The 23,830-nt window shown below is 53.5% G+C and overlaps 2 protein-coding genes across 7 annotated transcripts in view; both read left to right on the top strand.

The window, feature by feature from the left end:
- The window catches only part of SPTBN4 (spectrin beta, non-erythrocytic 4), a 105,693-nt gene extending 101,099 nt beyond the window's left edge, over positions 1–4,594 (top strand). For all 3 annotated transcript variants that reach the window (XM_078359702.1, XM_078359701.1, XM_078359700.1), the window contains exons 33-36: positions 161–453; positions 1,637–1,810; positions 1,956–1,998; positions 3,550–4,594. In XM_078359702.1, the coding sequence (XP_078215828.1) occupies positions 161–453; positions 1,637–1,810; positions 1,956–1,998; positions 3,550–3,708 (669 nt within the window). In that variant the 3' untranslated portion in view covers positions 3,709–4,594. The remainder of the gene's footprint in view (positions 1–160; positions 454–1,636; positions 1,811–1,955; positions 1,999–3,549) is intronic.
- A 421-nt stretch (positions 4,595–5,015) lies between these two features.
- On the top strand, positions 5,016–19,470 carry SHKBP1 (SH3KBP1 binding protein 1). 4 transcript variants are annotated; one of them, XM_078359703.1, is made up of 18 exons: positions 5,016–5,146; positions 5,372–5,425; positions 5,537–5,582; positions 5,700–5,773; positions 6,280–6,338; positions 6,586–6,666; positions 8,637–8,798; positions 8,879–8,969; positions 9,059–9,249; positions 10,914–11,065; positions 11,970–12,057; positions 12,173–12,289; positions 13,639–13,809; positions 16,307–16,462; positions 16,766–16,862; positions 18,371–18,549; positions 18,833–18,947; positions 19,072–19,470. In XM_078359703.1, the coding sequence occupies exons 1-18, from the start codon at positions 5,061–5,063 to the stop codon at positions 19,301–19,303; spliced, it is 2,151 nt and encodes a 716-aa protein (XP_078215829.1). In that variant the 5' UTR covers positions 5,016–5,060; the 3' UTR covers positions 19,304–19,470. The 4 variants fall into 4 exon arrangements, with proteins under 4 accessions (XP_078215829.1, XP_078215830.1, XP_002762183.4 ...); XM_078359704.1 differs by having other exon boundaries at positions 18,836–18,947; XM_002762137.7 differs by having other exon boundaries at positions 10,950–11,065.
- Positions 19,471–23,830: the final 4,360 nt, after the last annotated feature.

Raw genomic sequence — 23,830 nt, forward strand, 5'->3', positions numbered from 1 at the left:
CCTAAGAATTGGGCCTCCAACCCTGAGGTCCTCCCATACGCGCCTCCAAGACAGATGGCCCTGCAGACGGATGGGACCCCAGACCCATGAGCTCCCCCAAACAGATGACCCCCACACCCCCTCCATGGACAGCACCCCTCTTCCCCCTCCCTTCACACAGCCGTCGCTGCCTCAGCCACGCGAGCTTCCCCCTGGCCGCCTGCCCAACGGGCTTGAGCCGCCCGAGCGGACACCTCGGCCGGACCGGCCCCGGGCGCGGGACCGGCCCAAGCCGCGACGGCGGCCGCGGCCCAGAGAGGGTGGTGAGGGCGGGGGAAGCCGGCGCTCGCGCTCCGCCCCGGCCCAGGGCGGCTCCGCCCCCGCGCCTCCGCCACCGCCCACTCACACAGTGCAGCACGAGGGCTTCCTACTGCGCAAGCGCGAGCTCGACGCTAACCGCAAGTCGTCCAACCGGTGAGCGTGTGGGCGGGGCTTTGGAAGGCGGGTCTCAGGTTCAGGGTGTCCAATAAGTGGAGATGTGGGACTGAGGAGGGGGTGTGGCTCAACTTCAGGCCCTCCAACCGGTGGGGTGGTAGGTGGGGCCAGAGGAGGGGTGGGGTTCAACTTTGATAATTCCAACCAATGAACAGGAGGGGGCAAGACCTAAGGTTAGTGCATCTAATGGCTGACGGGTGGAGCTTAGGTGGGAACTGCAGGAAAATGTCCTGAGAGTGAGTAAATTGGAATCTAATCTCTTAGCAACCAACCCAGGAGTTGACTAGCTAAATAGCAAACAGGGAGGAGTCTAGCTGAGAAGGTTTCAATGGCTTGTCGTGGAGCCTTGAGAGGTCATCCAACCAATGAGTGGGGTGGGTCCACCCTTGAAGTTTCAAACTGGGGGAGGGTCCGAAAAGGGGCAGAGCCCAAACTAATGAGGGTAGGGGTTGGGAGCGGGGAGTAATCTCTTGCAGGTGTTCCAAATGAGGGTCTAGTCATGATGTGCCTGCTCTTGGAGTCCAGCTCCTGCTAGTCCAACCTCTTTTTGTCCAACTGAGAGGCAGAATCTGGGGACAAGTGGAGCCAAAAAGGGGTAGCACCAGCCAATAATGGAGTGAGGGCTAGACTCAAGATGTGAAGCGGGCAGGACAGATTCAGATTTTGCTGGTGGAATCTATAGGTGGTCTTTCTTTTTCGTACCTAATGCCAAGGTAGTAATAAACAAGGGCACCTAGTATATCTTGTTCTTGAAGGGATTTCTCCTGGATCGGGGCTTTGGATGGCTGGAGAGACAGGAATTCCTTATTCCAGACAATAGACCAATCGACCTTCCTTGAGGAAGCTCCATGAATGGGGAGAAATGAGTGGAGCAAAGGCTTATGGAGGAGACAGCTTAAGTCTTACCTTCAGGAAATCCAGTATGGGAGGGGATAAGGAAGGGAAACCCCAGCCTGGGCAAAGGCTTGGTACCGAGAGACTTAGATGCTCCCCTCAGGGCAGCCACAACCATAAATAAGAGCATTTTAGGCATATGGCCCAACTAGGGCACAAAGGTCCAGTGGTAGGAAAGCTCAGGCATATTCAGCCCATGAGGATGTTAATGAAGAGTCCTCAGACAGAGTGCTGCGGCTCTGCCTTGAGCCCCATCTTGTCGCTCCAGGTCGTGGGTGAGCCTATACTGTGTGCTTAGTAAGGGGGAACTGGGCTTCTACAAGGACTCCAAGGGCCCGGCATCCGGGAGCACACACGGCGGGGAGCCTCTGCTCAGCCTGCACAAAGCCACCAGCGAGGTGGCTAGTGACTACAAGAAAAAGAAGCATGTCTTCAAGCTCCAGTGAGCCCCCCAGTGGGCAGGAGGGAGGGATCCAAGGCTCAGCTTCCCCTCCCAGTGGGACCCTGGCTTCCCTGGGGGACAGTTGGTGGGCAGGTGGGTTGGGCCCCTTCCCCAGATCCCTCAAGTCCTGTTTCCCTTCCTGCAGGACCCAGGATGGCAGTGAATTTTTGCTCCAGGCAAAAGATGAGGTGAGAGCTGGTCCTTTCCTTCCTCTGTGTGGATGTCAGTAATGACCTGGCTGGCTGGCTCCTGGCCCAGAGTGATGGGGCTGTGAGAAGGGACAGGCACGGCCAAGTTATCAGGGCTGTAATGGGAAAGCCCACAGGCACTGAGAGCCCAGAGGAGGTTCCTAACCCAGGGGAGAGTGGGAAGGCCTTCAGGGAGGGCTGCCTGGAGTTCCTGATGACAAAGTCCAGCCTCCTTGCCGTGGCTATTCAGGTGAGACTGGAAAGATAGGAGAGAGTTCGCCTTACAAAGGAATGATTCAGCCAGGCGTGGTGGCTCATAGCTGTAATCCCAGCAATTTGGAAGGCTGAGGTGGGCGGATCATGAGGTTAGGAGTTCGAGACCAGCCTGGCCAACATGGTGAACTCCCGTCTCTACTGAAAATACAAAAATTAGCTGGGCATGATGGCAGGCACCTGTAATCCCAGCTACTCAGGAGGCTGAGGTAGGAAAATTGCTTGAAACTGGAAGGCAGAGGTTGCAGTGACCCGAGATCCTGCCACTGCACTCCAGCTTGGGCAACAAGAGCAAAATTCTGTCTCAAAAAAAAGAAATGATTCATAAGGCCGGGGGTCTAAAAAAAAGGGGGTGATTCAGGTCGTGCATCTTGATTCATGCCTGTAATCCCAGCATTTTGGGAGGCCAAGCAGAAGACTGCCTGAGCCCAGGAGTTCAAGACCAGCCTGGGCAACCCAGAGAGATCCCATCTCTACAAATAATAATAATAATAAATTAGCCAAGGGTTGTGTCACACGCCTGTAGTCCCAGCTACTTGGGAGGCCAAGTGGAAGGATCACCTGAACCAGGGAGGTCAAGGCTACAATGAGCCGTGGTTGTGCTACTGCACTCCAGGCTGGGGGACAGAGTGAGATTCTCTCTCAAACACAGAAGGGGGTGGGTCTCTAGGAAGAGGGAACTACAAGTGCAGAGGACCGGAGGTGCAGAATTGCAGAGGGTTAACCCATCTCTACTAAAAATACAAAAAGTATCCAGGCATGGTGGCATGCGCCTGTAGTCACAGATACTTGGGAGACTGAGGCATGAGTATCCCTTGAGCCTGGCAGACGGAGGTTGCAGTGAGCCAAGATTGAGCCACTGCACTCCAGCCTGGGGGACAAAGCAAGACTCTGTCTCAAAAAAATTAAAAAGTTTCTTATAATAGGGTTATTGTGAGAATTAAATTGCTCCACATTTAATTGGTACGTGATAAATTGATATGTAGCACTGGGCCTGGTAAATGTCAAGTGCTCTAGTAGTGCCGGCCCATATTGTTATTGTTTATGCCATTTATCTCTGTAGTAGGAAGTATATTTAGTCCCAAGTTGAAGGGAATTAATCCACTAAAGTGTTTGGAACAGAGCCTGACACATATTGCTATGTCACTGCATCATCATCATCCCTTTTTCATAGATGAGAAAACTGAATTTCAGAGAGGGTAGTCTGATCTGAGATTCACCTATTATTCCAGCTTCTTTCTTCCAAATACGGACTCTGTGCCCTGTTTCTTCCCTCAGGAGGAGATGAATGGCTGGCTGGAGGCTGTGGCTGTCTCGGTGGCGGAACACGCAGAGATCGCCCGCTGGAGCCAGACACTACCCACTACTTCATCCACAGACGAGGGCAATCCCAAGAGGGAAGGCGGAGACCGCAGGGCCAGCGGGCGCAGGAAGTGACTTCCCACCCCCATGGCCTGACACATCTCGTCGCCCCTTTTTTCCGCACTGTGGGCACAAAGACACTTTTTTTTTCCACAGGGGCGGGAGCCCCTAGTCCCAACACTGAGGACGTGTGACCTGGTGGGCACTGGAAAGGAGGGGACTTCTCCTGCACCCCAAGAATTGGTGGGGAGATCGCTGCCCCTATAGCCATATCTCGGCCCCTTCCCACTCACCACCCCCACCCCAGGTGCTGGGGCTCCCTTATTTTTATGCAATAACTGAGCTTGATGGGGGTGGGCAGGGGGCCAGTTGAGCCAAGCCCCCTGCCCCTATCTGCAGATCCTGCCCCAAGAAGCTGGGGTGGTGGGGGCGATAAATCCTGCCCCCCTTTCCGCCCTAGGGATGGGCACGGGGGCGCTGGTGAGGTCCCCTGGACCATCCAGGGTGCTAGGGGGTAGGGAGGGGACACCCCCTCCCCGCCTTTACCTCACTTCCAATGCTGCCTTGATCTCTGTCTGGGAGGGGGGAGTGAAGGGGCCCTAACCTCTGCACTCTGCCGCCTCAGAGCCATGCGGTTAATTCCTGACTTAGTTTATTTTTGCAAAACGTCGATCTCCTCCTCCCCCGCCCCGCATCCGCGAAGGCTTTTAATGGGAGGGGCGTCAAAGCTCAAAACTGTCTTCCTCTCCCCCCCCCCAGTTGTAAATGCCACTACATGAGGGGAGGGGCGAGGGGAAGCCCTCCCCCTGCATGCTTCTGGCTGGAGCACCTCCTTGGGGAGTCGGGGACCGGGTTGTGGGCAGCCCCCATGGCCGCCTGGAGAAGCCGCTGAGGCCCGGGAGTGTGCGGCGGTGTGGCGGGCGCACACTGTATGTACCTGTAATAAACCCTTTGGCTTTGACGGCCTGTGCTGCTTTGTTTGGGTTTTCTGGGATACGTCTGGCAGGATTGAAAGGAGAGCTGTGGTGGCTGTGGGGGTGGGTGCGGGATGGGGAGGGCGGCACGGGGGTAGAGTGGCTGTGGAGAACATCTAGATGTACCTCTTGATGTGTACTTAATTTCGGGTCTAAACACACGCCTCTTGACGATGCACCTAGATGCCATACCTAAAACGAGAACCTAGAGGGATGGAGAATATTTTGTTATGCTTCGTAATAAACTTCCCTAAAGGAGACACCAGGTCCGCCCCGTCCAGTCCAGGAAAGGCGGACCCCTTTAAAGAGGCGGAAAAGTTAACCTTAATGGGCAGGCGTTCTGTCCAATCGTCAGTGACCCCTGGAGTCTCTAGCCCAATGAGCAGCCGGTGAGGGCGGGGTCCGGGTGCACACCCGGAAGTGGGTGCGGGCCAGCCGGCTCGCCCGGGGGCCATGGCAGCTGCGTCTACTGCAGCCGAGGGGGTCCCGATTAGGGGACCTCCCGGGGAAGTGATTCATCTGAATGTGGGAGGCAAGAGGTGAGTGCGGGAGACTCCTGAGGGCCCATCCTTGGGGGCGGGAAGCGGGGTGGGAGTACCCTACCCGCCTCTCCTGGGGAAAATACCTGTCCATCAAGGGTTGCTCCGCCCCCCTGTTGGAAGCGCGAGAGCCTGGAAAAACGCCGGGGGAAGGGAGGGGAGGGAACCCTGGATTCTGCGGGAGGGGACCACATTCCTCACCGGCTCCTCTACTTCCCCGCCCAGATTCAGTACCTCTCGCCAGACGCTCACTTGGATCCCAGACTCCTTCTTCTCCAGGTGATCGGGAGAGCGAGTTTGGGACGAGGGTAGGGGGGATGGAGAGGGCTTGGGAGGCCTAATATCCACTCCCCCGGCCCGTGACACCTGCTCGGTGTCCCTTCCCTATAGTCTTCTGAGCGGACGCATCTCGACGCTGAAAGATGAGACTGGAGCAGTAAGTCGGACAAGAACTGAAATGGGACGGGGGAAGGGGTTGGGGTCGGAAAATGGGCAGGACCCCTACTCAGTCCTGCCCTTTACCCCATCCATCCTCTGCCCCTCTTTCCCGCAGATCTTCATCGACAGGGACCCTACAGTCTTTGCTCCCATCCTCAACTTCCTGCGCACCAAAGAGTTGGACCCCAGGTTGGCATGGAAAAAGGGGAGGGAGTCCCTCACTGTCTTCACCCCCTGCGAAGTTCTTTCATTTCCTCCAATGCCCACTTCAGCTCCATTCTTTTAGAATTCTCATTCGGAACCTTGATCACAGGCTGAGCGCGGTGGGGTTGCTCACGACTGTAATCCCAGCACTTTGAGAGGCTGAGGTGGGAGGCTTACTTGAGCCCAGGATTTGGAGACCAGTCTAGGCAACATAGCGAAACCCCATCTCTAAAAAAACAAATAAGCAAAACTTCATGAGAACCTTGATCATGTTAAAATTATGTCCTTCAGTTTCACCCTACACACACACACACACACACACACACACACACACACTTCCTCCACCCATATCATCACTCCTTAGAATCTTGATTCCATCAAAACTTTCTACTCCTTTACATTCTCTGTGCAGTTTTGAAAATTTCCCCCTCAGAATTCTCTGCTCACCCCCATCCCCTGGATCCTGACCTCTAGTCAATTCTACTACCCAGGGGTGTCCACGGTTCCAGCCTCCTCCATGAAGCCCAGTTCTATGGGCTCACTCCTCTGGGTAAGTGGGGTCCCCAACTATCATCCTCATTGTATAGAAAACCAACTCTGTAGTGATGCTGCCTGCCCCTCTTCCCCGTCTCTTCTGAAAGAGGGCTGGGGTAGAGCTGAGAGCACTGGATATGGTCCTGGGTCTGTATTGGTACTGAGGGGAGTACTGGTATTCTGTGTAGAGAGAAACGGAAAGGGGGAAATGGGGTGGCCTCAGCATCCCCCTAAGTCCCAGCCTTTAAGTCCTCCTGTTGCAGTTCGTCGCTTGCAGCTTCGAGAGGAGTTGGATCGATCTTCTTGCGGAAACGTCCTCTTCAATGGTTACCTGCCCCCACCAGGTGGGCACTCCCAATGGAATGGAGGGGTGTGGAGGTGGACTAAAGACTACATTTCCCATAAGGCCGCAACTCTTGGGTGCCTGTGTTGTGAACCCTGAGACACGATGGGAGGTGTAGTTTCCTATCAGATGCTTGGGCTGATGCTTGGAAAGGAAGTCGGAAATATCATTTCCCGTGAGGCAATGGGCCAGCTAGCTCTTGAGGCTCAGAAGAATGCTCTGGAGCCCCATGGGAGTTGCAGCCCAGATTTGGTTTCTTTGTAGGGGGGCTTTGGAAGACCTGGGATTCTTTGCACGGCGGGGAGAAATGTTAATGGGAAGTTATTGACCATAATGCCCATGGTAGCCGTCCCACTGCCATGGAAGGTATGGCCCCAGTGGTTACTGGGACTCGGCTTTTCTAATTGGTAGAAGGAACAGAGTAGGAAAATTTCATCTACAGCTTTATTTCCCTAACTGCTGTCGGGACCTACTACCTTCATGAAATTTGCCAGATATAAAGACCTGTAGTAGTATTTTTCCAACTTAGTTTTATCCTGTTTTCCAAAAACAATCATTTTTAAATTAATTAATTAATTACTTACTTATTTGAGACAGGGTCTGGCTCTGTTGCCCAGACTGGAGTGCAGTGGTGCCATCTCGGCTCACTGCAACCTCTGCCTCTCAGGTTCAAACCATCCCCCCACCTCAGCTCCACCACCAAGCAGCACTCGCGACCATGCCCTGCTGACTACAAAAAACAAAAAAATCATTGAAAATATAAGCTTTATATCACAAATACAAAGTAAACATGAAAATAACACCCAAACATAGCAGTGTTATTAAACTCTAGCGAGGCTTGGAACAATGGCTCACACCTGTAATCCTAGCAGTTTGGAGGCTGAGGCAGGTGGATCGCTTGAGACCTGGAGTTTGAGACCAGCCCAGGCAACATAGCAAGACCTTTTCTCTACTAAGAATAAAAACAAATTGGCTGGGTGCAGTGGCTCACACCTGTGGTCCCAGCACTTTGGGAGGCCAAGGTGGGTGGATTACGAGGTCAGGAGTTCAAGACCAGTCTGGCCACGATGGTGAAACCCCGTCTCTACTAAAATACAAAAATTAGCCTGGCGTGGTAATGGGTGCCTGTAATCCTAGCTACTCAGGAGCCTGAGGCAGAGAATAGCTTGAACTCAGGAGGTGGAGGTTGCAGTGAGCTGAGATCGCACCACTGCACTCCAGCATGGGCAACAGAGCAAGACTCCATCTCAAAAAAAAAAAAATACCCAGGTGTGGTGGGCTACACCTGGGGTCCCAGCTATTCGGGAGGATCCCTTGAGCCCGGGAGGTCAAGGCTACAGTAAGCTATGATCTCGTATTACATCCCAGCCTGGGTGACAGAGCGAGATGCTATCTCAAAACAAAACAAAGCAAAAAACAACTCTGGCTAGATGCTATCGCTTGCCAACGGTGCAGACTTCTATTTGTTAAGAGGGAAAATTAGGGCCAGGTGCGGTGACTTACACTTGTAATCCCAGCACTTTGGGAGGCCAAGGTGGGCAGATCACCTGATGTCAGGAGCTCGAGACCAGCCTGGCCAACATGGTGAAACCCCGTCTCTCCCAAAATTACAAAAGATTAGCCAGGTGTCATGGCAGGCGCTTGTAATCCCAGCTACTTGGGAGACTGAGGCAGGAGAATCACTTGAACCTGGGAGGCAGAGGTTGCAGTGAGCTGAGATTACACGTTGCACTCCAGCCTGGGCAACAAGAGCAAAACTCCAACTCCAAGAAAAAAAAAGTTTCAAGGGAACTGAAAGGGCAGTGATTTGCTGTGTGGTTCAGTGTCATTTCATGCCATGTCACTGCCCCACCTAAAATCTTCACCCAGAGACTATGTCCCACACAAGGGGAAGTCAGTCACTGTCATATTTTAAGTGCTTGCTATGTGACAGCCACGATTATGACTGTTACTCTACCTGTTGTTCTCTAGCGTTCCCGGTGAAGCGGCGGAACCGGCACAGCCTACTGGGGCCTCAGCAGCTAGGAGGGCGCCCGGCCCCTGTCCGACGGAGCAACACGATGCCCCCCAACCTTGGGAATGCAGGGCTGCTGGGCCGTATGCTGGATGAGAAGGCCCCTCCCTCACCCTCAGGTACATTTCTATCTCATGGGAGGTTGGGGAAGCTGTGGGGCCCCTGTGACCCTCTTCTGATCCCCGCTCTTCCCCTCAAGGGCAACCTGAGGAGCCGGGGATGGTGCGCCTGGTGTGTGGGCACCATAACTGGATCGCCGTGGCCTATACTCAGTTTCTAGTCTGCTACAGGTGCTTGGGGAGGGAGTGGCAGGAGGTCCCAGCCCTGTTGTCAGGGAGGGCATGCAGTGAGGGTTGGTGATGTCCCCTCAACCCTGCAGGCTGAAGGAAGCCTCTGGCTGGCAGCTGGTGTTTTCCAGTCCCCGCCTGGACTGGTCCATCGAACGACTGGCGCTCACAGCCCGGGTGCCCGGTGGGGCTTTGGGTGAACATGACAAGATGGTGGCAGCGGCCACCTGCAGTGAGATCCTGCTGTGGGCTCTGCAGGCGGAAGGTGGTGGCTCCGAGATAGGTATGGCCTCAAGCCTTTTCCAGAACCCTCTGTCCTTTAAATTCTACGGCCCATTAAAATAACCCACCACAGGCCGGGTGAGGTGGCTTAGGCCTGTAATCCCAGCACTTGGGGAGGCCAAGGTGGGTGGATCTTGATGTCAGGAGATCGAGACCATCCTGGCCAACATGGTGAAACCCTGTCTCTACAAAAATTAGCTGGGCGCAGTGGCACATGCCTATAGTCCCAGCTACTCAGGAGGCTGAGGCAGGAGAATCACTTGAACCCAGGAAGCAGAGGTTGCAGTGAGCTGAGATAGAGCCACTGCACTCCAGCCTGGTGACAGAGCAAGACTCTGTCTCAAAAAAAAACAAAAAATAAAACCCACAATAAAACTCTTAAACCCATAAGAATTTTCTGCCCCATTAGATCTCTTTGTGTCTTTAGAATGCTCTAGCCCTTCAGAATTCTATATCCTGTTAGAATTCCTTGGCTTGTTAGAAAAATCCACCCACGTGCAACCACATACAATTCTCCCTCCATCAGAATTCCCTGCCCAGTTAGATCTCTTCATTTTGTTAAAATGAACCATTTTGTATCACCATTAGAAATCTCTGACTTGGCCTGGTGCGGTGGCTCACACTTGTAATCCCAGCACTTTGGGAGGCTGAGGTGGGCAGATCACTTGAGGTCAGGAGTTCGAGACGTCCCTGGCCTACATGGTGAAACCCCATTTTTAAAAATACAAAAAATTAGCTGGGTGTGATGGCGTGCCTGTAGTCCCAGCTACTCAGGAGACTGAGGCAGGAGAATCACTGGAACCTCAGAGGCAGCGGTTGTAGTGAGCTGAGATCGCACCACTGCATTCCAGCCTGGGTGACAGAGTGAGACTCCATCTCAGGGAAAAAAAAAAAAAAAAAAAGAAATATCTGACTTATGGCTGGACACAGTAGCTCACACCTGTAGTCCCAGCACTCTGGGAGACCATGGCAGGAGGATTGTTTGAAGCCAGGAGTTCGGGGCTGCAGTGAGCTATGTGAGCCACGACTGCACCACCACACTCCAGCCTGGGAAGTGAAGCAAGGCCCTGTCTCGGACCCACAACAACATCCCTGACTTACTAACATGCCTGCAAATCAATGTTGGCCCCGTAAGAGTCCCTTGCCACCACCGGAGGTTTCCTTGGCCTTGTTGCAAAGCTCAGTACTGTTAGAATTCCAGTCTCCTTTAGAATCCCACGCTCCTCAGAAATCTTCTGGCCTACTTTATCCTTTGAAATTCCTGCTGGGATATTTACATCTTTTTTCTTTGAGATTGAGTCTTGCTCTGGTGCCCAGGCTGGAGTGCAGTGATGCAATCTCGGCTCACTGCAACCTCTGCCTCCCGGGTTCAAGCAGTTCTCCTGCCTCAGCCTCCCAAGTAGCTGGGACTACAGGTGTGCACTACCACACCCAGGTAATTTTTATATTTTTAGTAGTGATGGGTTTTTACCATGTTGGCCAGGCCAGTCTCAAACTCCTGGCCTCAAGTGATCCGCCCACCTCAGTCTCTCAAAGTGCTGGGATTCCAGGTGCGAACCACTGTGCCCAGCCCCTGATGGAATCTCCTGTCTTTCAAGGATTCTGTGGTCCTACTGAATCCTCCGGTCCTTGGAGTTCTTCCTCCCACCTCTCCTCCTCCATAAGGCAGGGTTCCAGCTGAGCCCCTTTTGCGCACTGCAGGGGTCTTCCATCTGGGGGTGCCTGTGGAAGCTTTGTTCTTCGTTGGGAACCAGCTCATTGCTACAAGCCACACAGGACGCATCGGGGTGTGGAATGCCGTCACCAAGCACTGGCAGGTCAGAGTTCCCTTCCCAGTTTTCCAGACTGTACAGACCCAGGGAGGGGTTTGCTTCCGTCCCCACCCCCACCCCTACCCCCAAACCTGGAGGAAGCCAGAGAATCAGCAACTGGCTAGAGCCTCGGGGATGTCTGTGATAAAGGCCCAAGAGTATCAGGGAAGCCTTCCTGGAGGAGGGGCTGCAGAGCCCACATGAAGCATGAATGGATTTGAAAAGGGGGAGGGAGGATTTTCTTGGGACTGGGTGAGACAGCAGGTTAGGGGAGATGCTGGAAGAGACAGGAACTGGCTTGGCTCAGTGGCTCACACCTGTAATCCCAGCACTTTGGGAGGCTGAAGTGGGAGGATGGCTTTGGGAGAAAGATAGAGGCAGAGAAAGAGACAGAGTGGGAGAAAACTAAGCAAATAAAAATAGAAAATCAGAAAGCGGTGACAGAGAAGGGTAGACAGAGTCAAACCAAATTGAACTATGTGGCAGATGGAGGAACTTAGGTAACGGGAGATGAATTCGAGTCATGTCAGAAGTATAGAGTCAAGGCCAGGTGCGTGACTCCCACCTGTAATCCCAGCACTTTGGGAGGCTGAGACAGGCGGATGGCTTGAGCCCAGGAGTTTAATACCAGCCTGGGCAACATAATAAGACTCTGTCTCTACAAAAAAATTAAAACTTTAAAAAGTACGGAGTCCAGGAGAGGCCAAGAGTCAGAGAGAGAGATGCACGAAAGGGAGGAAGGGAGGGAACCAGATGGGGACAGAGGTCGGCCTAGGGCAGCTGGGGCTGCGGAGCAGTGGATGGGTTCTGGACGGGGAGGAGAGGGCCCATCCTCTGTGAGGCGTCCCTCACCACTGAAGCAAAGGAGCGGAAGGGCTCCCGGCTGAAGCTTGTCCTGCCCCACCCCTAGGTCCAGGAGGTTCAGCCCATCACCAGTTACGATGCAGCAGGCTCCTTCCTCCTCCTGGGCTGCAACAATGGCTCCATCTACTACGTGGGTGAGCAGCAGCCCATGTCCTGGGTGCCTGAGAGCCTCCCCTGGTAGAGGGGAAGGGAGGGAGACAGGCCAGGGCATGTGGAACAAACCCACTCCGCCCTCTCTGCCCACCTCAGATGTGCAGAAGTTCCCCTTGCGCATGAAAGACAACGACCTCCTGGTCAGCGAGCTCTACCGGGACCCAGCAGAGGATGGGGTCACCGCCCTCAGTGTCTACCTCACCCCCAAGACCAGTAAGCTATGACCCAGCTTCCCTGGTGCTGTCACCAGCCAGCCCCAGCCCCAGCCTCAGTCTGCAGCTGTCCCCTAGCGTGTGTAGCATGACCCAGGGGGTTTATCAGGGGGCGGCAGATTCAACTCTGTCTTTTCTTCTTCTTCTTCTTTTTTTTGGTTTGTTCTGAGACAGAGTATCACTCTGTTGCCGAGGCTGGAGTGCAGTAGCGTGATCTGGGCTCACTGCAACCTCCACCTCCTGGGTTCAAGCAGTTCTGCCTCAGCCTCCCAAGTAGCTGGGACTACAGGTGCTCGCCACCATGCCCGGCTAATTTTTGTATTTTGAGGAGAGGCAAGGTTTTGCCTTGTTGGCCAGGCTGGTCTCGAACTCCTGGGCTCGAGTGATTCTCCTGCTTTGGCCTCCCAAATTGCTGGAATTACAGGCATGAGCTGCCACACCCAGCCTCTTTCTTATTTCCTCCTCATCTCCTTCCCCACCACATGCCACTATTCTGTCATCTTTGTGTTTTTGAGACGGAGTCTCACTTTGTTACCTATGCTAGAGTTCAGTGGCGTGATCCTAGCTCACTGCAACCTCACCCTCCTGGGCTCAAGGGATCCTCTTACTTCAGCCTCCTGAGTAGCTGGGATTATAGGTGCATGCCATCATGGCCTGCTAGTTTTTAAAAAACCTTTTGTAGGGTCTCACTATGTTGCCCAGGCTGGCCTCAAACTCCTGGCCTCAAGTGATCCTCCTGCCTCGGCCTCTGTTCTCTATTTTTCTCTCTTTCCTCTCTTATTTGCTGTTTCTCTGTTACAATTTCTGTCTCCGTGCCTCTCCTCCTCTGACCTGTTCCTTTGTCTTCTTGTTCCTCCATTTCCCACATCTCATCCCCACCTTTTTGTCTCCTTTCCTCTCTCCTTGCTTTCTGGCTGTGTGTCTGTTCTGTGTCTGTCTCTTTCGTTTTTTTTTTTTTTTCAGACAGTGTCTCACTCTGTTGCCCAGGCTGAAGTGCAGTGGCATGATCTTGGCTCACTGCAACCTCCACCTCCTGGGTTCAAGCAATTCTCATGCCTCAGCCTCATGAGTCGCTGGGACTACAGGCATACACCACCACACCTAGCTAATTTTTGTATTTTTAGTAGAATCAGGGTTTCACCACACTGGCCAGGCTGGTCTCGAACTCCTGACCTCAGGTGATGCACCCACCTCAGCTTCCCAAAGTGCTGGGATTACAGGCGTGAGCCACCGCACCCCACCTCTTCTTCCTTTCTGATTGTATCTCTGTTCCGTGCCTGTCTCTTTCTCTCTGCCCTGGTTCCTGTCTCTGTGGCCCAGGCCATCTCTTCATCCTTGGCCCCTCACCAGGTGACAGTGGGAACTGGATCGAGATCGCGTACGGCACCAGCTCGGGGGGCGTGCGGGTCATCGTGCAGCACCCAGAGACTGTGGGCTCGGGGCCTCAGCTCTTCCAGACCTTCACTGTGCACCGCAGCCCCGTCACCAAGATCATGCTGTCAGAGAAGCACCTCATCTCAGGTGAGCCTCCCTGGGCTGCTTGAGGTTCTGAGAGAGACGGCTCAGATGGTAGTGTGGAGCCAGGAGGATGAGAATTTCCACTGGGAAGGGACATTGTGTAGGAAGAGAGCTCTGGGGGAGAGGATTGACCTGGGATGGGGCTGTCATTGCAGAAGTGAGAGAACACTGTAAGGGGATCCGTTTGGGGAAGAGTGAATCTGTGTGTGTTACGGAATCCAGCAATTCACTAAGGATTTACAGGGCACCCACTGTGTGCCAGGCTTAGGGGAGGCAGTGATGAACAATATAGGCCAAGTCCCTGCCCTTGTGGAAGTTTCATTCTAGCGGGGATGGCAAATAATAAATAAATAAAAATGGAAATCAGTGGCCAGGTGCGGTGGCTCACACCTATAACCCCAGCACTTTGGGAGGCCAAGGTGGGTGGATCACTTGAGGTCAAGAGTTTGAGACCAGCCTGGCCAACGTGGTGAAAGTCCATCTCTACCAAAAATATAAAAAATTAGCCATGTGTGGTAACACGCACCTGTAATCCCAGCTACTCAGGAGGCTGAGGTGGGAGAATTGCTTGAACTTGGGAGGCGGAAATTGCAGTGAGCCAAGATCATGCCACTGCACTCCAGCCTGGGCAACAGAGCGGGACTCCATCTCTAAATAAAGAAAAATGCAAATCAGGGGGAGCACTGTGGCTCAGCACTTCAGGAGGCCAAGCTGGGAGGATTGCTTGAGGCCAGGAGTGTGAGACCCACCTAGACAACAAAGTAAGACCTTGTTCGTACACAAAAGATTTTTTTAAAAATAGCTGGTGTGGTGGCTTGCACCTGTGATCCCTGCTCCTTGGGAGGCTGAGGCGGAGGGATCACCTGAGCCCGAGAGTCAGGGGTGGCAGTCGGCGATGATTGTACCCCTGCACTCCAGCCCAGGCAGCAAAGCTAGACTCTGTCTCATAAAATACTAATAAAATAATCTAACTCAACACCAGGCAGTGATAAGGGGTGTGAATAAACATGAAGTTGTGTGTGGCTAGGCAGTGTGAAGTTGCTGGAGATGGGTCATTCAGGGAAGGCCCGAGAAAGTACCTTTCATCAGAAATAATGTAATGAGCAGCGTAGATCGGTGGGGACAAGCATTCAGGCAGAGGGAACAGACATTGCAAAGGCTCTGAGGTGAGGATGTCTGAGGAAGTGCAGGGAGCCCCTTGTGCCTGGAACAGAGAATGGGGGGAGATGAGGGTATGGAGGTGACAAGGGCAGGAGCCACAGGGGGCTCTAAGCAGGGGAGGAACATGGCTACACTCAGGCGTCCACAGGCTCCACCTGGCTGCCCATGGGAACACACTACGTGGATAGGACAGGAGGAGCAGGGGCCTCTGGGATCGGGGTTCTGACATGGTTCAGGCTTGACAAAATGGACCAGAACCAGCATGGGGCAGAGGACAGGGGAAGGTGAGACCAGGCTCTGGAACAATTCCTGAGGCAGAGGCAACTGGCTTTGTTTTTTTTTTTTTTTGAGACGAGGTCTCCCTCTGTTGCCCAGGCTGGAGTGATTTTGGCTCACTGCAACCTCTGCCTCTCTCTGTCCAAGCGATCCTGCTGCCTCAGCCTCCCAAGTAGCTGGGACTACAGGCGCACACCACCACACCCAGCTAATTTTTGTATTTTTAGTAGAGATGGGGTTTCATCATGTTGGCCGGGATGGTCTCAATCTCTTGACCTTGTGATCCGCCCACCTTGGCCTCGCAAAGTGCTGGGATTACAGGCGTGAACCACTGTACCCAATGGCAACAGGGTTTTTTTTTTTTTTAAGATGGGGTTTCACCATAATGGCCAGGCTGGTCTTGAACTCCTGACCTCAGGTGATCCACCCAGCTCGGCCTCCCAAAGTGCTAGGATTACAGGCGTGAGCAACCGCCCCGGCAACAGGGTTTTTTCCTTTTTTTTTTTTTTTTTTTTTTAAAGAGAAAAAGAAGGGGATAAAAAGAAAAAGAGGGAAAAAGGAATATTACTTCATTCCTAAAATGGGTTTCAATAATGGCCGATCAATATTTTGAGTGTTTAAAGTGGTTAATGCATATTTTATGTGTTTAAAATGGAGACCTCTATTGTGTTTATTTGTTCTGGCTCTGAGTTCAAGTCCTGGATATCGTTATCAATTTGTTGTCTCGTTGAATCTAAATCTCATTATGTGTCTTATGTATCTGGGTGTTAAGATCTCTTATTGTTACATTAATCCTTTTACCCTTGCATCCTTGTAGCTTTGAAATCTATTTTATTAAGTGTGAGAATTGCAACTAGGGTTTTTAACATTTGGAATTCTGTTCCACTGGAGGCTTCTTAAGAAAAAAAAAAAAATTGGAATTCTGGGGAGGAGAGGATTCTCTGAAAGGGAAGGCCTCAGAAAAGCCTGACCCTCCTGAAATGGGGCTGTCTTGGGACTCTGGAGGGGTGGGTGCGTTGAGCCTGCACCAGGCCTGACCTTCTGCTCTCCCTGTGCCCCTCAGTCTGTGCCGACAACAACCATGTGCGGACGTGGTCTGTGACTCGCTTCCGAGGCATGATTTCCACCCAGCCCGGCTCCACCCCACTCGCTTCCTTCAAGATCCTGGCGCTGGAGTCGGCCGACGGGCATGGCGGCTGCAGTGCCGGCAACGACATTGGTGCCTACTGACTCCTGACCCCTGCACCCCACTGACCTCCCCCTACCTGACCCCTGTTGACCTCCACTGATTCCCACTCGCTGCCACCTGACCCAGGAGCCTGCAACGATTGGGATGTCTCGATCCTTGAGGCACCTGAGCTCCACTGACTGCTGCAACCCCCAGCCCTCTCTGGCCCTGTCCAACTCCAGCAGCCTGGGGACGGGATCGGGGTCTTGGGGTGGTGGGTTTCATCAGTGTGGAAGGGAGTCTGAGGCCCGGGGGACCCCAGCTGGCCCTGACTCCTGCCCCTGCCTGTCCCAGGCCCCTACGGCGAGCGGGACGACCAGCAAGTGTTCATCCAGAAGGTGGTGCCCAGTGCCAGCCAGCTCTTCGTGCGTCTCTCATCTACTGGGCAGCGGTGAGAACTGTCCTGTCCAACAGGGGGGAGGTCAGGGGAGAAGGCAAGATGCCAGCCAGGTCACTGAGGCCAGAAAGGGGTCCCAGCCGAGCAACACTGAAGGAACAAAGGCTGGGAGGGAGGACAGGCTTAGTGGGTTTGGGGCAGGAGGTATTAAAGGTGTGACAGGTGTGGGTGGGAGTGACCTGGAACAGTGCAGCCAGGGCCAGGTTGGCGGCACAGGCAGTGGGGTGAGGGTGAGATGGGGGTTCCAGGCAGACGGGTCGAGGTGGGATGTGAGGCCCAGGAAAAGGGGTGAGGGTGGGATGGGGTGTCCAGGCAGAGGGGTGAGAGTGGGATGGGGAGTCCAGGCAGAGGGGTGAGGGTGGGATGGGGGCCCTGGGCAGAGGGGTGGGGGTGGGATGGGAGGTCCAGGCGGAAGGTTCGAGGTGGGATGGGGGGCCCAGGCGGAGGGCTGAAGGTGGGATGGGGGGCCCAGGTGGAGGGGTGAGGGTGGGATGGGGGGCCCAGGTGGAGGGGTGAGGGTGGGATGGGGAGCCCAGATGGAGGGGTGAGGTGGGATGGGGGGCCCAGGCGGAGGGGTGAGGGTGGGATGGGGGGCCCAGGCGGAGGGGTGAGGGTGGGATGGGGGGCCCAGGCGGATGGGTGAGGGTGGGATGGGGAGCCTAGACGGAGGGGTGAGGTGGGATGGGAGGTCCAGGCAGAAGGGTGAGGGTGGGATGGGGGGCCCAGGCAGAGGGGTGAGGGTGGGATGGGGGGGCCCAGGCAGAGGGGTGAGGGTGGGATGGGGGGGCCCAGGCAGAGGGGTGAGGGTGGGATGGGGGGCCCAGGCAGAGGGGTCAGGGTGGGATGGAGGTGGCCCAAAGAGCTTTAGGAGCCTTGCTTCAGCTGGGAAAGGAGGATGTTCTGGAAGAAGGGACTTTGAGCAGAGACCTAGAGGACAAGAGGGAAGGAGCAAAAGAAAGAAGGGAGAGGTAGGGGACTGCAGGCTGAGGGAACCATATGTGCAGAGGCTGAGAAGGGCCAATAGGGTCACACGGGAAGGACACGTGGACACTCGGGCTGGGGCACAGAACAGAAGGTGAGGATGGGGCACAGATGTGGGCGAGTCCTGGTCAGGCTGTGGAAGGGCTGAGGCTGTCCTGTTCAGGGAGCTGTGGCCACTGCTCGGGGGATGAAAGGAGGCTTGATGGGAGTCCAGGAGTCCAGGGAGGAGGCCAGGAGGCTGATAGGAGGTCGGGGAGCAGCTAGGATGGGACTCGGGCCTTCCCTGCAGTGGGAACCGGGAAGAGCAGCCGCTCTGGGGAGACTTCCTGGGAGTTTGGGGTTAGGGGTGTCCAAGAGGCTGCTGGACCCTTGCAACTGGAACTGGAGAGAAAAGCAGGCTAGGGATGGATAATGATTGGGGGTGGCCGCTGAGAGGCAGGAACTGCAGCCACAGTGGTGGGGGCTGGGACCGGGAAGGGTGAGAAAGTGAGGGTGACCGACTCCCCCAATGCTCCTCCCAGGGTATGCTCCGTGCGTTCCGTGGATGGCTCACCCACGACGGCCTTCACGGTGCTGGAGTGCGAGGGCTCCCGGCGGCTCGGCTCTCGGCCCCGGCGCTACCTGCTCACTGGCCAGGCCAATGGCAGCTTGGCCATGTGGGACCTAACCACCGCTATGGACGGCCTCGGCCAGGCCCCTGGTACTCTCTGCCCCACCCCAATCCCGTCCCAAGCCCCACGGCTGACTTCTTGATCTCTCTCCCAGGCTCTTGCCCTCTGACCCTTTTCCTTTGACCCCCTCTCTCTCTGTCCCCCATCCCTTCCTGCCCTTGTTTTTCAACCTGTCTCAGCCTCTGACCCCGGTACATTGATCTCTGCTTCCTTTCTCCTGTCCTGACCCTGGATGCTTGCACTGTAGTATAACTCTGGCCCTTGCCCTGTGACCCCCATCTTGCCCCCTGACCCTGCTTCCGTGCCCCCCAGCAGGTGGCCTGACAGAGCAAGAGCTGATGGAACAGCTGGAACACTGTGAGCTGGCCCCACCGGCTCCCTGGCAGGGCTCTCTCCCAAGCACCTCGTCCCGAATCTCCCTCACCAGGTAGCCACAACTGCACTTCCCCCTCTGTGCAATGGGAGGAAGAGGAGACAGTGTGGTAACTCTGGGGGGCAGAGTGGCCCAGCTGCCCTGTGATGACGTGTACTTACTGTCCTCACTCCCTCAGCCTCCACTCAGCCTCCAGCAACACCTCATTGACCAGCCACCGTGGGAGCCCGAGCCCCCCGAAGGCTGAGGCCCGGCGCCGTGGGGGAGGTAGCTTTGTGGAACGCTGCCAGGAACTGGTGCGGAGTGGGCCGGAGCTCCGGCGGCCACCCACGCCAGCCCCTTGGCCCTCTGCTGGTCTTGGCATTCCCCTCATGCCTCCCAAGATGAAGCTCAACGGAACTTCCTTTTGAACAACACAGCTGCCATGATACCTTGGGGTGCCTCCCTTGCCCTGTGGGAGCCCTGGGTTCAGGGCCAGGGCCTCCTTGGAATAAATAGTCATTGTTACTAGGTCCCCATCTTCCCTCTTTTCTGGAAGCCAAAGTCACCCTCCCCAATAAAGTCCTCACTGCCAACATTTTGCTTATTCTTAGCAGGTTTGTGACTCCCCGGGAAAGTGGTGGTGGAGATGTGGGACCTGACCTGATATATATAAAATCAGGAACATCTACCTCTCTTGTTTAAGCAAAGGGAGGCCAGGCACGGTGGCTCATGCGTGTAATCCCAGCACTTTGGGAAGTCAAGGGGAACAGTTTGCTCGCACTCAGAAGTTTTAGACCAACCTGGGCAACATGACAAAACCCCAACTCTATAAAAAAATACCAAAATTAACCAGGCATGGTGGTGTACACCTGTGGTCCCAGCTTCTTCTTTTTTTTTTAAAGATGGGGTTTCACCATGATGGCCAGGCTAGTCTTGAACTCCTGACCTCAGGTGATCCACCCACCTTGGCCTCCCAAAGTGCTAGGATTACAGGCATGAGCCACTGCACCCTGCCGGTCCCAGCTTTTTGAGAGGCTGAGGTGGGAGGATCAGATCACTTGAGCCTGGGAGACAAAGGCTGCAGTGAACCATGATGACATCACTGCACACCAGCCTGACTGACAGAGTGAGACCCTGGCTGAAAAAAAAAAAAAAGGTGCTGAAGGGGAGGGAGGAATGTATTGGCTTATTCTTTGCCTTCAGGTATGGCTGGATCCAGAGGTTAAACACTCATCAAGAATTTTTTTTTTATTTTGAGACAGTCTCACTCTGTCATCCAGGTTGGAGTACAGTGGTGCCATCTCAGCTCACTGCAATCTCTGCCTCCCAGGTTCAAGTGATTCCCATGCATCAGCTTCCTGAGTAGCTGGGATTATAGGCGCGTACCACCACACCTGGCTACTTTTTGTATTTTTAGTAGAGACAGAGTTTCACTGTGTTGGCCAGGATGGTCTCAAACTCCTGACCTCAGGTGATCCACCCACCTCAGCCTCCCAAAGTGCTGAGATGACAGGCGTGAGCCACTGCACCTGGCCTAGAATATCTTTTCATCTCTCAATTTACCTCCGGAATGCATCCTTAGTTAGGTTTTTCTCCTGTGGCAAGGTGACTCTAAGCAGCCCCTTAGCAACTCTTTTCTCCCTAGCAACAGCAAAAAATCACAGGACTAATTCTCATTGGCTTGAATTTGAGTCAAGTGGCCCATTCCTGAACCAATTACTGTGGCCAGAGTGATGAAGGACTTCCATTATCCCAGCCTGGATCATGTGTCCTCAAGCCTGAAGGTGAGGTCAGCCCCACGTGGGTAGAGTGGAGGAGGAGTGCCTGGAGGGAAGAACAAGTGGGAAGGAGTGGCAGATGTAAATGGATTGGTTACTGCATCCTTAACATTTGTACTCCATACCTCGATGTGGCAAACATCTCCACCAGCATCCCTGACTTTGCTATTTCTTAATCTTCTAGACAGGGCATGTGGGACAGGTTCAGCTAACCTAAGCCTTGACATCCTTGGGATTTATTTATTTATTCATATTTGTATTTTTTATTTTTTGACAGTCTTGCTCATGTTACCCAGGCTGGAGTACAGTGGCACAATCTTGGCTCACTGCAACCTCCACCTCCTAGGTTCAAGTAATTCTCCTGCCTCAGCCTCCTGAGTAGCTGGGATTATAGCCACCTGCCACCACTCCTGGCTAATTTTTGCTTATTTATTTATTTAAAGACAGAGTCTCACTCTGTTGCCCAGGCTGGAGTGCAGTGGCTTGATCTTGGCTAACTGCAACATGCACCTCCCAGGTTCAAGCGATTCTCCTGCCTCAGCCTTCCAAGTAGCTGGGATTACAGGCACACACCACCACGCTGGCTAATTTTTGTGGAGGCAGGGTTTTGCCATGTTGGCAAGGCTGGTCTCGAACTCCTGACCTCAGATAATCCACCCACCTCGGACTCCCAAACTGCTGGCTGGGATTACAGGTGTGAGCCACCTCGCCCAGCTGGCCTTGGGATTTTTTTTCCCCCAAAATAATGCCTATTTCTATGGCACCTCCTCAGGGAGGTTTTCTGCATTTTTTTTCTTTGTGCCAATTAAAAAAGGACAGAAAGTGGGGGCAGACTAGGAGTAGAGGATACTAGAACATGCTAATTGTAGAATTCCATAGTTTCTGGAATACCAGAGCTTCTGAAACATAGTGGAGCCCAGCGTGGTGGCCTGTGCCTGTAGTCCCAGCTACTCGGGAGGCTAAGGTGGAAGGATCACTTGAGCCCAGGAGTTCTGGGCTGCACTGCGCTTTGCCCATCGGGTGTCTGCACTAAGTTCAGCATCAATATGGTGACCTCCTGGGAGTGGGGGACCACCAGGATGCCTAAGGCGGGCTGAACCGGCCCAGGTCGGAAACAGAGCAGGTCCAAACTGCCATGCAGATCAGTAGTGGGATCGCACCTGTGAATAGCCACTGCACTCCAGCCTGGGCAACATAGCGAGACCCTATCTCTGAAACAAACAAACAAACAACAAACAAAAGAAGAGGGGTCTGGAATGTCAGGACATCTTGGCCACAAGGCTATTCTGGAGTGCTTGTGGATTAACAATATTAGAGTTCTCCCCTGCTTATCAGAGAATCCAGAATGTGGACTTTCTGACAAAACGGACCTGGACCATCACTGATTCTAAAATAGGAGGGTGTCAGGGGAGTTCATACCCATGAATCTCCACCAGGAGGAAAATCTCGCATGCCAGGATGTCTGGAATGCTGAGAAGTATAGGATACAAAAAGGAATCTGTTTAACGAGGAAGTGTAGAGAATGGGAGAGATCCCGGACTACTGGCCCTTCCAGAGCACTGGAGGGTTTGTTTGCATTTCGAGAAATCCATAATGGCAGGAGGTTCCAGATTATGAGAGAATCTAGAACACAAATGAGAGACCTGGCACTGCTGAGTGCTAGGCCAGGCGCAGTGGCTCACACCTATAATCCCAGCACTTTGGGAAGCCTAGGCGGGTAGATCACGAGGTCAGGAGTTTGAGACCAGCCTGATCAACATGGTGAAACCCCATCTCTATTAAAAATACAAAAATTAGCCGGGCATGGTGATGCGCACCCATAATCCCAGCTACTCAGGAGCCTGAGGGAGGAGAATCGCTTGAACCCTGGAGGTGGAGATTGCAGTGAGCCAAGATCATGCCACTGCACTCCAGCCTGGGCAATAGAGTGAGACTCCGTCTCAAAAAAAAAAAAAAAAAAAGAAAAAGAAAAAAAAAGATTTAACAAAGGTCCCACGAATTAAATTTAAAAAACAAAAGGGTGAGTGCTTCTGAACCCGGGTATTCTGAAACAGCTGTGTCTCAATCCCTAGTTTTGTTTTTGTTTGTCTGTTTGTTTTTGAGACAGGGTCTCACTCTGTTGCCCAGGCTGGAGTGCAGTGGTGCAATCTTAGCTCACTGCAGCTTCGACCTTCTGGGCTCAAGTGATCCTCCTGCCTCAGCCTCCTGAGTATCTGGGACTACGGGTGTCTGCCACCATGGCCAGCTAATTTTTAATTTTTTTTGAGGAGACATTGTCCCACTATGTTGCCCAGGCTGGTCTCAAACCCTTGGGCTCAAGCCATTCTCCTGCCTAAGCCTCCCAAAGTGCTGGGATTACAAGTGTGAACTACCATGCCCAGCCTCAGACTCTAGAAAATATTTTACATGCCAGAATATTCAGACTATTGGGGGATATTGGCATATTAAGAATCCTAGTATGTGGGGGGAGGGGCTGAAGGTCAGGAAATCTGGAATATGGTGGTGGTTTGTAATGCTCACAGATCTAGTATATTAGGGTGTTTTTTATTTCCAGGCCAGATAATCCAGAACGCTCATGTTTCTGGAACGCTGGTCATCCTATTTGTATTTTATTTCTTTTTTACATATTTATTTATTATTTTTTGAAACGGGGTCTCACTCTGTCACCCAGGCTGGAGTGCAGTGGCGTGATCTCGGCTCACTGCGACCTCTGCCTCCCAGGTTCAAGTGATCCTCCCACCTCAGCCTCCCGAGTAGCTGGGATTACAGGTGTGCACCACCATGCCTGGATAATTTTTGCATTGTTAGTAGAGATAGGGTTTCACTGTGTTGGCCAGGCTGGTCTCAAACTCCTGACCTCAAGCGATCTTCCTTCCCCCGGCCTCCGAAAATGCTGGGATTACAGGCGTGAGCCACCGCACCTGGCCTCATTCTAGAAATAAGAGAGACGGAAGAGAGAGAGAGAGAGAGAGAGAGAGAGAGAGAGAGAGAGGAATCTGGGATGTCAGCAAATCGAGAACGCTGAAGAGTCGGGTTATCTAAATGCTAGAGATAGTATTTTCCTAGTATAGTACTAACTGCGTGTGTGCTTTTGTGCATGAGAGGGCATGGGGGGAGGGGTGGAAGATTCTGGAATGCCAGGCCACTAGAACTCTGAGGAATTCTGAAGGGTTGAGA

This window comes from Callithrix jacchus, chromosome 22 (genome assembly GCF_049354715.1).
Source record: "Callithrix jacchus isolate 240 chromosome 22, calJac240_pri, whole genome shotgun sequence".
NCBI lineage: Eukaryota > Metazoa > Chordata > Mammalia > Primates > Cebidae > Callithrix > Callithrix jacchus.

Coding starts and splice junctions, on each gene's coding strand:
- SHKBP1 (XM_078359703.1), top strand. CDS start 5,061: ATGGCAGCTGCGTCTACTGCAGCCGAGGGGGTCCCGATTAGGGGACCT. Junction 11,066..11,969: donor CCGTCACCAAGCACTGGCAG/GTCAGAGTTCCC, acceptor CCCCACCCCTAG/GTCCAGGAGGTTCAGCCCAT. Junction 18,550..18,832: donor CGGCCTCGGCCAGGCCCCTG/GTACTCTCTGCC, acceptor CGTGCCCCCCAG/CAGGTGGCCTGACAGAGCAA.